Raw genomic sequence first — 15,275 nt, 5'->3', positions numbered from 1 at the left:
TCTCTCTCTCTCTGCCTCTCCAGAAATTCAGTGTTGTCGAGCAGGAGAAGATCGACAAGTTCATGTTGGATTTGGATGGCACTGAGAACAAATGTAAGGACCCGTCTGTCTCTGACCCGTCTGTCTCTCTCTGACCCGTCTGTCTGTCTCTGACCCGTCTGTCTGTTTCTGACCCGTCTGTCTGTTTCTGACCCATCTGTCTGTCTCTGACCCGTCTGTCTACAGCTAAGTTTGGCGCTAACGCCATCCTGGGCGTGTCGCTGGCTGTCTGTAAGGCCGGAGCAGCAGAGAAGGGAGTTCCTCTCTACCGCCACATCGCTGACCTCGCCGGACACAAGGAAGTCATACTCCCTGTTCCTGTGAGTGGGAGTGGGAGGGGCTTCTTACTCAGTGGGAGGGGCCTAGGCTCTGATTGCCTCCAAAGACATGTGGGAACAAGAGGAAATGGTTACCTTATTGTACAGCTTGTCTGCTGCAATCCAACTCTCCCTGAGATCCCAAACTGATGAGAGAAGATGTTGTTTACAACCTGGTGTAACTTTACCTTCATCATCAGTGTCTTCTTCTTCTCTGCAGGCCTTTAACGTCATCAATGGTGGCAGCCATGCTGGAAACAAGCTGGCCATGCAGGAGTTCATGATTCTTCCTGTCGGAGCCGCCAACTTCCACGAGGCCATGAGGATTGGAGCTGAGGTACTGAGACACCTTCAGTGCTTGTGTTGTGTTGTGTTGAATATTTGTTTGTTTAACACCATCTGATTGCATCACCACGTGTTCAGGTCTACCACAACCTGAAGAACGTGATCAAGGCCAAGTACGGGAAGGACGCCACCAACGTGGGAGATGAGGGAGGCTTCGCCCCCAACATCCTGGAGAACAACGAGGGTGAGACACCTGTCTGTCTGCAACCATGAGAATGATTCAGGGTGATTCATGTGTTTGAGTCCATACATGTGTTGATTAAAAGGCTCCTCTGACAGCTTCGGTGCATCAGGTATCAGAGAAACATTGTGTTTGCTCCTCGTGCAGCTCTGGAGCTGCTGAAGTCGGCCATCGAGAAGGCCGGTTACCCCGACAAGATCATCATCGGGATGGATGTTGCCGCCTCTGAGTTCTTCCGCAATGGAAAGTACGACCTGGACTTCAAGTCCCCCGATGACCCGTCCAGACACATCAGTGGAGAGCAGCTGGGAGACCTGTACCGCAGCTTCATCAAGAGCCACCCCGGTAACAACAAGGACACACACTGACACACACTAATGCCAAGTACCACAACATGATCCCAGAACAGAACGTGTTGAGGGAAACCCAGAGACTGTATCTACTCTGACTGGAGTCTTATTGACCTCCACCTGTCTGTCCTCAGTCCAGTCCATCGAGGATCCATTCGACCAGGACGACTGGGAGAACTGGGCCAAATTCACCGCCTCCACAGACATCCAGGTGAGACACGGGCAGGCAGCGGTGGGACGAGTAATCCCACCGTGTAGAAGTAAACTGTTACAATAACAGATGCATATGTTGATGTGATGCTACAGCACACTCTGGAGACGGACGTGTCACACCTGCTGAAGGTCACCAGACCACTGCAAGACTCACCTGTGAGTGATTTTCTTTGAACCAATCAGATCGTAGGAGACGACCTGACAGTGACCAATCCCAAGAGGATCCAGCAGGCGGTCGACAAGAAGGCCTGCAACTGTCTGCTGCTCAAAGTGAACCAGATTGGCTCAGTGACCGAGTCCATCCAGGCGTAAGACACCTGTCTGTCTCTCTGCCTGTCTGCACACCTGTCTGTCTCTCTGCCTGTCTGCACACCTGACTGTCTGTCTTACCCATTGATTGATGATTTCTCTCTCTCCCTCCCACCTGCCAGGTGTAAGCTGGCTCAGAGCAGTGGTTGGGGTGTGATGGTCAGCCATCGCTCCGGAGAGACTGAAGACACCTTCATCTCTGACCTGGTGGTCGGACTGTGTACCGGACAGGTAGAGACACACACACGCACGCACACATGCACACGTACACGCACGCATGCACACGCACACACACACGCACACACACACACACACACACAGGTAAAGGACAGACATGCAGTCAGGTCCACAGACGGGCAGAGAGACAGGTCAGAACATGGATGAAAACAACTGTATAACAACCTGTGTCTCTCTTCACCTCTCTCTCTCTCTCATCACCTGTCTCTCTCTCTCTCTCTCTCATCACCTGTCTCTCTCATCACCTGTCTCTCTCTCTCTCTCTCATCACCTGTCTCTCTCTCATCACCTGTCTCTCTCTCATCACCTGTCTCTCTCATCACCTGTCTCTCTCTCATCACCTGTCTCTCTCATCACCTGTCTCTTTCATCACCTGTCTCTCTCTCTCATCACCTGTCTCTCTCATCACCTGTCTCTCTCTCTCTCTCTCATCACCTGTCTCTCTCATCACCTGTCTCTCTCTCTCTCTCTCTCTCATCACCTGTCTCTCTCATCACCTGTCTCTCTCTCTCTCTCTCTCTCATCACCTGTCTCTCTCTCTTCACCTGTCTCTCTCTCTCATCACCTGCCTCTCTCATCACCTGTCTCTCTCTCTCTCTCATCACCTGTCTCTCTCTCTTCACCTGTCTCTCTCTCTCATCACCTGCCTCTCTCTCTTCACCTGTCTGTCTCTCTCTCAGATTAAGACCGGTGCCCCCTGCAGGTCGGAGCGTCTGGCCAAATACAACCAGCTGATGAGGTGAGAACTTCCTGTACACATTCTCTTCACAAAGTAAAAGCATGGTTGTTCAGTTTCCAAAGTAAAAGCAGTTGTCGAGTCATGGAGTGGGAACAGAAGAGCAGACAGGTGATCTGACCTCTGACCTCTGCCCTGCAGGATCGAGGAGGAGCTCGGAGACAAGGCCAAGTTCGCCGGCAAAGACTTCCGCCACCCAAAGATCAACTGAAGCTCTGTCTGTCGCCATGACAACTGACTGATGACCCCTCCCCCGTACAGCTGGGGGTGAGAGGTCAGAGGTCACGGCGGGGTCGACCCCGCCTTCCTAGCTATAATTCCATTAATGATGTTTTCTATATAAAACACAATTAAAAACTAAAGAACAAAACGATCAACACGTCTGTCTGTTTACTGTCTGCTGCTCTAAGTGCTTTTTATTTACATCCTTTATTAATGAGACATTAATGTGCACAGAGAGAGGAGCAGGAGGTGCGCAGTGCATCATGGGAAGTCCCTGCCATGTAAGCCTGTAGGAGCGTCCTGAGAACAGCTGCAGTACCATCAGTGTCCAGCAGAGCTCAGTGTGAACATACAGTTAGTCTGAGTCTGTTTCTCTGTGAGGAAGGTCAGCTGAAATATTTAATCTTGTCTGGATACTTTTTGGGTAAATTGTTGTGAAACTATTGAAGCTGAGTGTTAACAGGCAGTTTCTCCCATGTCAGCTGAGACCAGTGTTGGGGAAACTACATGTAGTTCTGCCTGGCAGTAGTTTGAACAAACGACATTTCTACCCCTGGAGAAAAAAGTAGCTTTAGCAACTACTTATACTCATTATACTCATTTAACTCAGTGTTAAGTAAATCAGCATGTGGTGTATGTGAAACAAAATATAATAGCCTACAAAAAAATCACATGCCAGCAGAAACATGCCTCTTAACTTCAGAGGAAAACCTCGCAAAAACACAAAATTGTTGTTTTGAGCTTGCAGGGCTCACATGTGAACACGTAGGTTGTGTGTGTAGAGGCCAGGTGTGTCAAGAGAACAGTGAGAATCAGACTGTTTCAGAAAGTGTACACTGACAGTATTGCTGTCTTTAAAATAATGCAATAATAGATGGTTGCATTCATTACAGTCACTCTGTAAAAGTAGTAGGTTTAATGACAGCAAGAACACATAACAACAGTATACAGTACAGTACACAAATGTGAAGAATGGCTGTGATGTCCACACCAGTGAAAGGCACATCCCTGGAACATCCCTGGAACATCCTGGAACATCCCTGGAACAACCTGGAACATCCCTGGAACAACCTGGAACCTCCTGGAATCTTCTGGAACAGGCAGTGAACCTGAATGATCACGAACTTGAACAACTCAAAGCAGGAAGGGCATCCTGAGAGACTCCAATCCACTAATTTAACACAGTTTGACTTATTTATCATAAATCTCACCTTACAAAAGTAGTTTCTTCATTAATTCAGTCTTCTCTTCTTCTGCGGACGTCCTCCGCCCGCCCACATGAAACGTCCCTCTTCATTCTGCGAACAGTTCGGCTACTTCTTACATCTGCTGGCTGCTGACCAGCGGGTGTTTTAATGATGTCCGGCCAGGCAACATGGGGGAGGTGCATGGTGAGATTCAGGGATTCAACCATGGCACCTTGATTTGTGATGGACTGAATGACAGGAGCTTCTTGCTGATTTAGCTCAGTATTCCCACAACCTTCCCTCTGCAGCATCAGTCTTCTGGTCAGTGCTGCAGAACTCTCCTTGATCGTTCCATGTGTATTCAGCCTCCATCGCCTCTTGCTTCTGTTTTAAGACTGCGATCTCTGTCCAGGACTCTGTCAGGTGATTCCTCTGTAACCTCCTTCATTTCGTTCAGTTGACATGGCTTGTGTCCAAACGCTTTTGGATCTGAGTGACAGCCGGCATCCCCGTTTCCCTCGGCACGGGGTTGGGAACGTCATCTTTCTGTGACCTCGACTCCACATCCAGTAGTCGACAGAAGCTGCCACTGGAGAAAAAAACCTTAATATGTGCCCGTTTAGGAGCTAGAACAGGGGCTGAGAAGTCAGGGTGTGTTGGTCCCCCCCTCCTAGAGCCATCCTGGGCCTTTAGGTGGCGCTTGTTCACCAAAAACAGAAGTAGAGACGGAGCATGAACATGAAGCTTGTGTGCTGTATACAAACAGACAGCAGATGGAGAACCGAACACAACAGGAAGAAGTTGTCCATTATCCTCTTCTGCCCAGCGGAGTGGCAGAGCAGCAGAATATTTGCCCTAGTGACCTGATAGACTCAATATCTAATGCAGCACCAACACAAGCATGTAGTCCGCCATTGTTGTCATGGGGTTCAGAGGTCAAGGGGCGGGGCGATGACATCATCCACACGAGGATGCAAGGGCGGCGTTTATGGATTATTCCACCCTGAGACCAGGTTTCAAAATAGTGCGTTTACAGGATCCGTGTGGACGAGCTGTACTCAAACCTTCCTGCCACAAAGAGTCCTCTAGCACTGTCTGTAACATCTCAGTCATCCTGTGCACCCACAGCTGACATAGTGCCAGAGAGGAACATCATCAACCACACTGTGTGTCTGCCATTGTTCCAGCAGAGCCTGTAGGAGGGTCAGGTAGTTGGTTCCTCCTGTTCTCAGTGACTCACAGGGACAAATCTTCACTGAGCTTATAAAACTCACAGTCACACTGATCCTTCCATGCTGTGTATGACTGGATCTCATTACACAGACACTAACTCTGGGAAACTTCCTCCGCCAGGTGGTTTGTTTGGCACATTCGCTCTGAGGAACGCACCCTGGTAGCACACAGGCTGCAGACTAGTCACTTAATGACACCACAAAGCTTATTGTTTATAGTTATTTAATATATATTTTTGCTTGTAAGTCCATTTTATTGTAGTGTTTGAAACTGAGCGAATGACTCATGAGACCGTACTCACTTGTTGGATGAACCCGTCCAAGTTGATCCCTCTCGGTCCTGCTCATTTCTCTGTCAGTTCATCTGGAGCGACAGACAAGCTGGGCTTCACTTATCTTTGCTGTGTGTCCCTGATGAAGGAGGAGAACTTCAGAACCTTCACTGGTGTTACTGGGCAGCCCGGCTCTGTGCTGCCTCCTGCTGGTTCGTATAAGAACACCGTCAGTCTAACACCTCCTCTGCCTCTGCACTCACATCTGCACCAGTCAGACCAACACAACCAAAAGGGATAGTTCGTGTTTTTTGAAGTGGGGTCATATAAAGTCCATATCTATAGTCGATCTGTTTCCTACAGTAATCACTGATCAGCGCAGCCTCAGTGTGGAGCAGCAGAGAGTCACTCAGCTTTGTACTGCAGTGAACAGAGTCCAGAGAAAAAGAGAAATAAAAAACCTAAAACAAGGCTCACCTTAAAAAATCTATAACAGTTCAAGCGTATGTTGTAAAGTGAAAATTCACACCGCTCTACATCGCCGTCAGACCGGCCTTTCTTTTGGCACTACATTTAGTCAGCCACAGAACTTCTGTATCCCTCCACAGCTGCACTAATGCGGAGGGATACAGTGAGTTAAGTTTCATTTGAATCTAAAGTAAACCTGTCGTCCAGCAGCTCGGCCTCGCTCTGTAGTCCACCGCTCACAGATCAGCTGTTGCCCAGTTGTACTAATGCGTAGGGATACAGAGGTTCTACAGCTGAGAAAATGTAGTGCCAAAAGAAAGGCCGGTCTGACGGCGAAGACAGTACAGGTGTAAAGATCACAGACTTATTAACAGTACAGAAACATGACATCAGATCAATAATTTCTTTAACAGATCAATAGTTTCATATCTAAGACACAGAAGTCTTCTCTCACCTGTGAACACAACACACACACAACACACAGTTCAAATCAATAAGGGCTTGATGAGAACACATGAGATCCAGGTATCCAGATGTGTGTTCAAGGTTCTCCTCTACATCTCCGGTGGAACAGCCCGTGTATCCAGAGGTTCTGGTTGGAGCTTCAGGACGTTCTTCATCATGTCACCTTTGTGAAATCCTTCATGTCACGTTTGATTTGACGTCTGTTTCCTTTTCGTAAAGTGCTGATATAAACCTGAGACGTGAAGAAGATGATGGTCAGAAACCTGCACAGGTGGACGCCTCGCTGCAGCTACCTGCTGCTACCTGCTGCTACCTGCTGCTGCCTGCTGCCACCTGCAGCTCACCTGCAGCTACCTGCAGCTCACCTGCTGCCACCTGCTGCCGCCTGCTGCTACCTGCTGCCACCTGCAGCTCACCTGCTGCCACCTGCTGCTGCCTGCAGCTACCTGCAGCTACCTGCTGCTGCCTGCAGCTCACCTGCAGCTTTACCGTCCATCTACTGCTGACACACCTGTATTTACAGGTATATGGACCCTTGGAAACCCGGTTTGAGACCCGACAGGACCTCCTCTTGTTAGATCTGGAAACAGAGAGGAGACATGATCAGAACCAGAACCAGAGGTGGACCGCACACACTCCCTCATCTCTACATGAGTCCCATAATAATAACCAGTTATAACGCAGCTAACACTGTTAATGCGAACAGCGAAGCAGCGCTGTTGTTCCGCCGTCTGAGGACTCTGACTGTCACTAAACTACCGCTGAACACGGAGCCAGTTTCCACCTGTCGCTCTCACTACAGCTGTTCTAATGTCAACAAACACACGTGGCGAATCATTTAACAAATTCATGCACATTACCAAACCCAGATTTATGTGTCTGTTCTGCTGCTTTATAGCGGATGTTTGTGGGCTGCCGCGGTCTTCTCCGTCCGTCCCCCGGCTGACAGTACTGTTGTGTAGGAACAGTGACGTGTCACCGTGAGTATCATGCAACATGTCAGGGATAATGACCGACGAGGTTTCCATAAACAGAAGTTAATGGACGATGTGCAGCCTTTAGTCAGCCGTGACTAGCAGAGACAACCATGTTGCTGCTAATCAGTGTGCTTGCAGCAGCAGGGTGTTATAATTCATTACTCGTGTTGTTGTTGTTGTGAATGTACGGCAGGCTGTAGCAAACGATATATAGCGCAATTCACAACGTGTCAAGAGCAACAGGCTCTCCAGGCAGCACAGCACAAGGGAGAAGTGGGTGTGATGCAGAAGACGTAGCTGGAGCTGCAGGTCAAACCAACCAATAGAAACTCTGTTCTCATCCACCAGCGTAGGCCCCGCCCACCAAGTGCAGCTGAACTCACAAGCAAAGAGGACTGATTTATAAACAAGATGGTCATAAGTTTTTACTTACAAACATCAGTTTTGATTGAAGTTGAAGAAATATGTTCTCATATTTTATTTTCAATTGCAACCTATTCTGTTTCAATCTAAAAAAAAAACAAAAAAACATGATTGCCACTTTCTCTTTTTTGCTCTCAAATCTCTTTTTTGGTTTCAAATCAATTTTATTTGATTGAATATTAAAGGAACAACATTCTCCCCATACTGTGCTCTCCACTGGATAACTGCTCCACTCACAGCATGAAACATAATTCATCATTTGTGTGGAATAAATCAAAATTTCTGAAAATAACAGAAGCAAAGAAAATGAAGAACAGAGAGACACAAAAAAATCATATACACCAGACCACGCCCACTGAGTCAATTATTACTATTATTATTATTATTATTATTATTATTATTATTATTATTATTATCATTATTATTATCACTGAGTGATGCAGGTCCCGATGCGTTTGTGTTTGGAGTCGATGATTTTAGATGAAATCTGATCCTGTTTGATGATCAAGAGTCTCCAGTTAATCCACCTGAGGAGCGCTTGTTTTATCCACCCTGAGGCAGACAGGCAGTCCAAACCTGTGTGTGTGTGTGTGTGTGTGTGTGTGTGTGTGTGTGTGTGTCTGTGTGTGTGTGTGTGTGTGTCTGTGTGTGTGTGTGTCTGTGTGTGTGTGTGTGTGTTTTAGACCGAGCTCTCAGCAGTCTCGGTCAACAGTTTAAAATAATATTAGCCTAACTAACCACACACACACACACACACACACACACACACACACACACACACACACACACACACACATACACACTCAAATCATTTCATGGACGATTAAAGTTAATGTAGAGAGTGAGAACAGCTGTAGAGAAGAGAAAAGGATTTAAAGGAACAACTTCATAAAGTTTGTGTTTTAAACACACGACTGAGTTGAAGTTGTCAACCACAAACACACACACACACACACACACACACACAGCTCTGTGTCAGCTGGCTTCAGCTCTGCTAGCTGCTGTTTCAGTTGTGTCTTTTAGTTACAAACTATAATTACGTTAATGAAGCTAATGCTAACATGTTGGTGGTAACGTCAGGATCAGACTAAATCCTGGATGTTTGAGAGGGACGGGTCTACTTCTCCACACGCTGTGGATCTGGTTTCTCTCTCTCGCTTCATTCCTTCACTAACTCGTCCCAGATGTGGGACATGTAAACATGCTGCAGCAGCCATCTTACATCTGTCTGTCTGTCTGTCTGTCTGTCTGTCTGCCTGTCTGTCTGTCTGCCTGTCTGTCTGTCTGCCTGCCTGTCTGTCTGTCTGCCTGTCTGTCTGTCTGTCTGTCTGCCTGTCTGCCTGTCTGTCTGTCTGTCTGTCTGTCTGTCTGTCTGTCTGTCTGTCTGTCTGCCTGTCTGTCTGTCTGCCTGTCTGTCTGTCTGTCTGTCTGTCTGCCTGTCTGTCTGTCTGCCTGTCTGCCTGTCTGTCTGTCTGTCTGTCTGTCTGTCTGCCTGTCTGTCTGTCTGTCTGTCTGCCTGTCTGTCTGTCTGTCTGTCTGTCTGCCTGTCTGCCTGTCTGTCTGTCTGTCTGTCTGTCTGCCTGTCTGTCTGTCTGTCTGTCTGCCTGTCTGCCTGTCTGCCTGTCTGTCTGTCTGTCTGTCTGCCTGTCTGTCTGTCTGTCTGTCTGTCTGCCTGTCTGTCTGTCTGCCTGTCTGTCTGCCTGTCTGACTGTCTGTCTGTCTGTCTGTCTGTCTGTCTGTCTGTCTGTCTGCCTGTCTGTCTGTCTGTCTGTCTGTCTGCCTGTCTGTCTGTCTGTCTGTCTGTCTGCCTGTCTGTGGTATCTGTGTTGTGATGTCGGTGTGGTGGACTGAACACAGACTCTGTGTTGGGGAGGTGAAGGGTTCAGGACCAGCAGGGACCATCATCTGTTGGCTGAGAGGGTTAAGCTTCATCAGTTTATTCCATCTCTTTGAGCTCACAACACAACTTTGTTAAATGTATGTTAGTTGTCTGTGAGTAACAGTGTGTTCTCCTGTTGGTCCTGTGGTCTAATCACAGCACCTGGAACCACAAGGTCACCTGTTCAAATCCAGGAGCCAGAATGTTTCATACCAAGTCAGTTTGTTTAGCTGAGCTCCATCAGCTCCCACATGTAAATGATTTCCATGTGGAAGTCAGCAGCACAATCTGAAGTTTGGAGTTGTTTTCTGTCCATTTTTATGGGGTCTTTTCTTCAGAGTCCTCCTTCAGTCTGATCCTTGTTGTTTCTCTGGTTGTTTGTTTTTCTCAGCGCTGAAGATGGTCCAGTGGTTTCAGACGCCGCCCCGTGGACTTGGAGACGTGGGATCAAACCTCAGCTCAGACATCTAAAGGTAGGCCGCCTCACAGTGTGTGTGTTGTGTGTGTGTGTGTTCAAAACAAAAACCCGAAAAACTTCAAATCCGTCATTTCAAACGTCGTCGTCCGTTGCGTTCGCTTGTGGAATTTGCGCCTTCGACCGATTTCGACAGAGTGGATCCTGGAGGAAACAGAGAGCAGGTGAGTCCGGTGGAGTTAGCTGGCTTGATAAAAGCCAGCTAGCAAGACTGGTTTCCATTGTTTTCTTGGTCTTGTTTTCAGTTTTCCATCACTCTCTATACAGTTTGATTTCTCTGAACCAGCACTTGGTTAGCTTTCATAGAATAAGTGTCATATGTCGGTAACCAGCAGCAGGCCACTCCTCATAAGTCTTGCCAACATTGATTTTGTTGCACTACTTTGCTTGACGTGAAACATGACTTTTCTGACGTTCATCATCAGTCGCTGTCAGTAATGGCTGTGTTGGTTTAGTGGTCTAAACGCAGACTATGTAATGGGGAGGTCATAGGTTCAAGACCAGGAGTGCCCCATTGTTGAGCTGGTTAAAGTATTAAGTTTCATAAATGTGTTCCATCTCTTTGACCTCAAAACTCAACTTTGTTAATTGTAGGCTAGTTGTTTGTCAGTTACAGTGTGTTCTCATGTTGGTGTAGTTGCCTGTTTGTCTCAACACTGAAGATGGTCCAGTGGTTTAAGATGCTGCCCTGTAGACTTGGAGATGTGGAATCGAACCTCAGCTCAGACAACTCACAGTGTGTTTGTGTGTCTGTTCAACACAAAAACCTGAAAAGTTTAAACATGTCGGCTTGTGGAATTTTTGCTTTCGACAGAGTGGATCCTGGAGGAAATAGAGAGCAGTTAAGTCCAGTCTTGCTAGCTGGCTTGATGAAAGCCAGCTAGCAAGACTGGTTTCCATTGTTTTGTTCTAACGCCGGTCCAGAGATCGGCATTCAGCGCCGAGCCGCTCGTGGAGTTCCATCAGCCACTTCTCCTCACATTATTGTCCCGGCTGCATACTACAGGTTTTTATTCCAGGGGAAAGAAGAAACTGAGCCACAACACAGACTGAATGTCTCCACGCTGAAAGGCATCATGGGAAACGTAGGAAGCCACTGTATGTGACAGCAGCAGGGTCAGGGCACAGTGAACGACATCACTTCCTCTCTGAACCACTGCTGGAATGTGGCGGCAGGTCTGATGGGCCAATCAGAGGCGAGAGTTCACCAAGAGAGACGCACAGACAGGAAGTCAGGGAGGGAGGAGCGCACAGGAAGAGGAAGAGGAGCCTCCTGCTGCTGCAGGGAGGGGTCAGAGGTCACCGCGGGGCATCAGCCGTCACCATGGAGACAACACCCAGAGAGAGGAAACCACTTCCACACACACACAACCCACAATCCTCTGGGGCCTCGTCCATCTCTCAGACCACGAGGAGATCAAACAGACGGAAACAGACAGAAGATCAGAAACGTCAAAACTTCTCAACCATCGAAAAGATTCAACACAGGAAGTGATGAACTCGTCTGATCATGACTGTGACGTCACACACACACAATTAAAGTCAGCTTGTGTGTGTGTGTGTTTACTCTGCAGTGTTAGAACTTACAGCAGTTTGTCAGAATAAGCAGAGTTTGTATCTCACCTCCTGTCTGTCTGTCTGTCTGATGGAGGAGGCGTGTCCACTCTTTGAGTCACTGATATAACCCCGCCCCCTCACATGAGCTAATGATTCATGTTGGGGGAGGAGTCAGACTGAGACTGACAGCTGAAGGAGCCTTCATGTAAATGATCAATACACACACACACACACACACACAGATGAGCCGTGACCTTTGACCTGCTCTCCTCTTAAACTGAACTGAACTGAACTGAAGGGTTCAACTCTCTGCCTCAGTGCCCTGCAGCAAGGCAGCGACCCTCAGCTTCACTCCACACAGCAGGAGGAGTCCAGCACACACACAGACGTGTTATTATTTACATTAACAGAACAAACTGTAAGTCCAGTTTATCAGAACCAGCAACCTGATGTCCATCATCAGGATTCAGTCACCTTTGTCCTTCAAAATAAGAGAATAACTTTCCTCTCAGTGTTTAAAATCTCAACAGCAGATGAAGAAGAGACATTGTGTCTGAACCACTGAACCAGTAACACAGCAGCACCAGACTCCCTTAACAAATGTGTCAGTTTAGTGAGTTGTTGAGTTGGAGACACTTTATAAACTCTGTGAAACTCTGTCTCTGACTCATTCTGCATTATTTGGACCTTCTTGTTCATTCAGCAAATGTTCTACATGAACTTCTTTCTGTCTTTGAGTAGAAACATGGAGTCTGTTTGTCTCAGTGATGGACGAGCAGGAAGTGACATCACATCACAGGTTAAAACTGTAGAACTGAATAATTACACGTCAGAACATTTGAAACAGGAAGATCAGACACACACACACACACACACACACACACACACAAACAGACACGGCCTGCAGTGTGTGAGTCACTCCTCATTAAGTTACAATTTTCAAAAGACTCAAAAACAAGATCATGTTACTGTGTGTGTGTGTGTGTGTGTGTGTGTGTGTGTGTGTGTGTGTGTGTGTGTGTGTGTGTGTGTCAAAGTGAGGTCATCAGCAGGTTGGGGGGAGGATGTGAGGTGTCAGCCCGTCAGCCTATCAGCTGACTGATCACCTGTTGATTGACAGGTACGAGCATTACCATGGCGACAGGCCGTCTGTCTGTCTCCTCCTTCACAACACACATCTGTGTGTGTGTGTGTCCTTGAAACAGATCAAGAGGTGCTTGAGAAGTTCCTGAGCTTCCTTGAGAAGGATGTTCGGTCTCCAGGGGTTAGGGTTAGGGTTCTGAGGAGCTGTCGGGGGTCAGGGAACAAAACAAAGACTAGTCAGGACCGCAACAGAACGTGAAGATGTTCTACAGTTGTTCTAGAACCATGTCCAGAGGTTTTAGGAGCTGATTGGTGAGATTCCAGGACTTTCCAGACTTGTTGGTGATGCACGAGTTTCCCTGATTCTTCAGAACGGTTCTAAAAATCATTGGAAGGTTCCAGAAGTGTCTGTATGAGTTGTAGGTACCAGGTGAGTCCTGTTCTGTCGGGTCAGATTGGTGAGGATGATCCAGCTCACTGATGAAGTGGAAGGAGCTTCACAGGTTCTAAAAGTTGGTGGGGTCCATGAGTTCAAGTACTGGAACCCACTGGTAAGGTTCTGGACTTTTACAGTTTGTGGTGATATTCTGGGTCATTGTCAGGGTGCATTGTTCTCATGTGTCTGAACCATCTGATACCTCTGAACACAAAGGTTCTAAAACTGACTGGTGATAATCCAGGAGTTTCCAAGGTTCTGACGCAGGTTCTAGGTTCATGTCACCTGATCGCTGGCAGTAGTTAGTGAAGGTGTCATTAGTTTTGAAAGTTCCTCAGGTGTTTCTGCATGTTGTTGTTGAGGCTGCAGATAGTTTGGAGGTTCTGAAACAGGTTCTAGAGGTAACAAAGAGGTTCCAAAAGTTCTGTGAGACTTCAGGAGATTTCAAGGGTTATTGGTGAGTTTCCAGGACTCTTAAGGAGGTTCCCAGGGGGTCTGAGGGAGGTTCCAGGTTCTCTCTGGTATGTTGGAGGTCAGGAGGGTTTTCAAAGACTGGAAAATTTTCAACTGGAAAAATCCCATCCATGACTGTTCAACACACACACATGCCATGCACACACACACACACACACACACACATACACGCACACACACGCACGCACACACACACGTATTGAGGCACTTCAGACCTGTCAGTACTGATTGACCTGGGGAGAGAGACACAGAGCAGGAGGGCGGCCAAAATATCTCTCTCCCTCACACACACACGCACGCACGCACACACACACACACGCACGCACAGACACACACACACACACACACACACACTCTTCAGCTCTCACAGATGAAACACAAACCTTCTGTTTCTTCAATTCTCTGCCAACAATGTGCTCATTAAAGTGAAATAACATGTTGAAATGTTCCTTCCTATACATCACACACACACACACACACACCACACACACACACGTGGGCACACACACACACACACCCCACACACACACACAGTATGTACACTGTTGGACATCAGAGCTGGAGTCAGCAGCTGTTTTCTATCAAATTAAAAGTCGCTCTCGTCGTCTGGAAGTGATTTCTGTCAGTGGGGCTGTGAGACGACGAGCTGAGGAGGAGGCGGCCATGTTTAACATGTGGTCACATGACCGGCGGCCACTGAACCCAGCAACAACTCAGATACTTTACTGGAGCACAAGAACTTAAAAACACTGCGGTGCCAGCAAGAGTTCTGTAGATCTGTTCTCATGAAGACGAGTCCGAGCTGCAGTCACCAGAACATCTGCCTGTTTGTACAGACTCAGGTCTCAGTCACGATGCTCCGGCTCTCTGTGTCAATCACACCGCGGTTCTTCTTCCTGCCGGCGCTGCTCGGTTCTGTGTGAGCAAACAGCAGCCAAGACTCACAGATTTCTCTTCTCACTGCCGACACAAACGTTTGGTCACATTTGTCGGTTCAGGCTGTTTTATTTTTGATTCCAACATTTTGTCATATGAAGTTTTTCTTGTTGGTCTTTTTGGTGCTGAATGTTTGTTTCAGTGTCTCGGTTTCATTCTCACGATCTGTTTGAACTGTTTGTCTTCTCAGGCGTGTTATCAGATGTTTGACTGCAACATAACAAAACAAAAAATAAAACTAGCCAGAAATAAAACTCACATGTCAAAAATCTGGAATCAAATACAATTTCCCCTGAAATCAAAACTGAACTGAAAAAGGAAAAATTAATCTCAGAGCAGCAGAGTTTTAGTTTTGATACAAACATTTAATAATCTTATTTATCTTCTGTCCAAAATGTCTTCCAGCGTCAACAGAACTTCTTCCGTCCGCTCGGTCTGCAGACACACATGAAAGAACCGCTG

At 47.3% G+C, this 15,275-nt stretch overlaps 1 protein-coding gene and 1 long non-coding RNA gene across 3 annotated transcripts in view; one reads left to right on the top strand and one right to left on the bottom strand.

The window, feature by feature from the left end:
* The window catches only part of eno3 (enolase 3, (beta, muscle)), an 8,269-nt gene extending 5,165 nt beyond the window's left edge, over positions 1-3,104 (top strand). For both annotated transcript variants that reach the window (XM_037111198.1, XM_037111199.1), the window contains exons 5-14: positions 24-93; positions 226-359; positions 577-693; positions 780-885; positions 1,030-1,227; positions 1,367-1,443; positions 1,629-1,753; positions 1,877-1,985; positions 2,672-2,730; positions 2,869-3,104. In XM_037111198.1, coding sequence (XP_036967093.1) covers positions 24-93; positions 226-359; positions 577-693; positions 780-885; positions 1,030-1,227; positions 1,367-1,443; positions 1,629-1,753; positions 1,877-1,985; positions 2,672-2,730; positions 2,869-2,938 — 1,065 coding nt within the window. In that variant the 3' untranslated portion in view covers positions 2,939-3,104. The remainder of the gene's footprint in view (positions 1-23; positions 94-225; positions 360-576; positions 694-779; positions 886-1,029; positions 1,228-1,366; positions 1,444-1,628; positions 1,754-1,876; positions 1,986-2,671; positions 2,731-2,868) is intronic.
* Positions 1,992-2,719, bottom strand: LOC119026763. The gene is made up of 3 exons (XR_005077230.1): positions 2,597-2,719; positions 2,473-2,518; positions 1,992-2,236 (listed from the first exon to the last, which is right to left on the bottom strand). It is a non-coding gene; the product is annotated as an uncharacterized LOC119026763 (long non-coding RNA).
* Positions 3,105-15,275: the final 12,171 nt, after the last annotated feature.

The sequence above is a fragment of the Acanthopagrus latus genome, chromosome 10, assembly GCF_904848185.1.
Source record: "Acanthopagrus latus isolate v.2019 chromosome 10, fAcaLat1.1, whole genome shotgun sequence".
Lineage (NCBI taxonomy): Eukaryota > Metazoa > Chordata > Actinopteri > Spariformes > Sparidae > Acanthopagrus > Acanthopagrus latus.
This window is presented reverse-complemented; position numbering and strand designations above follow the sequence as displayed.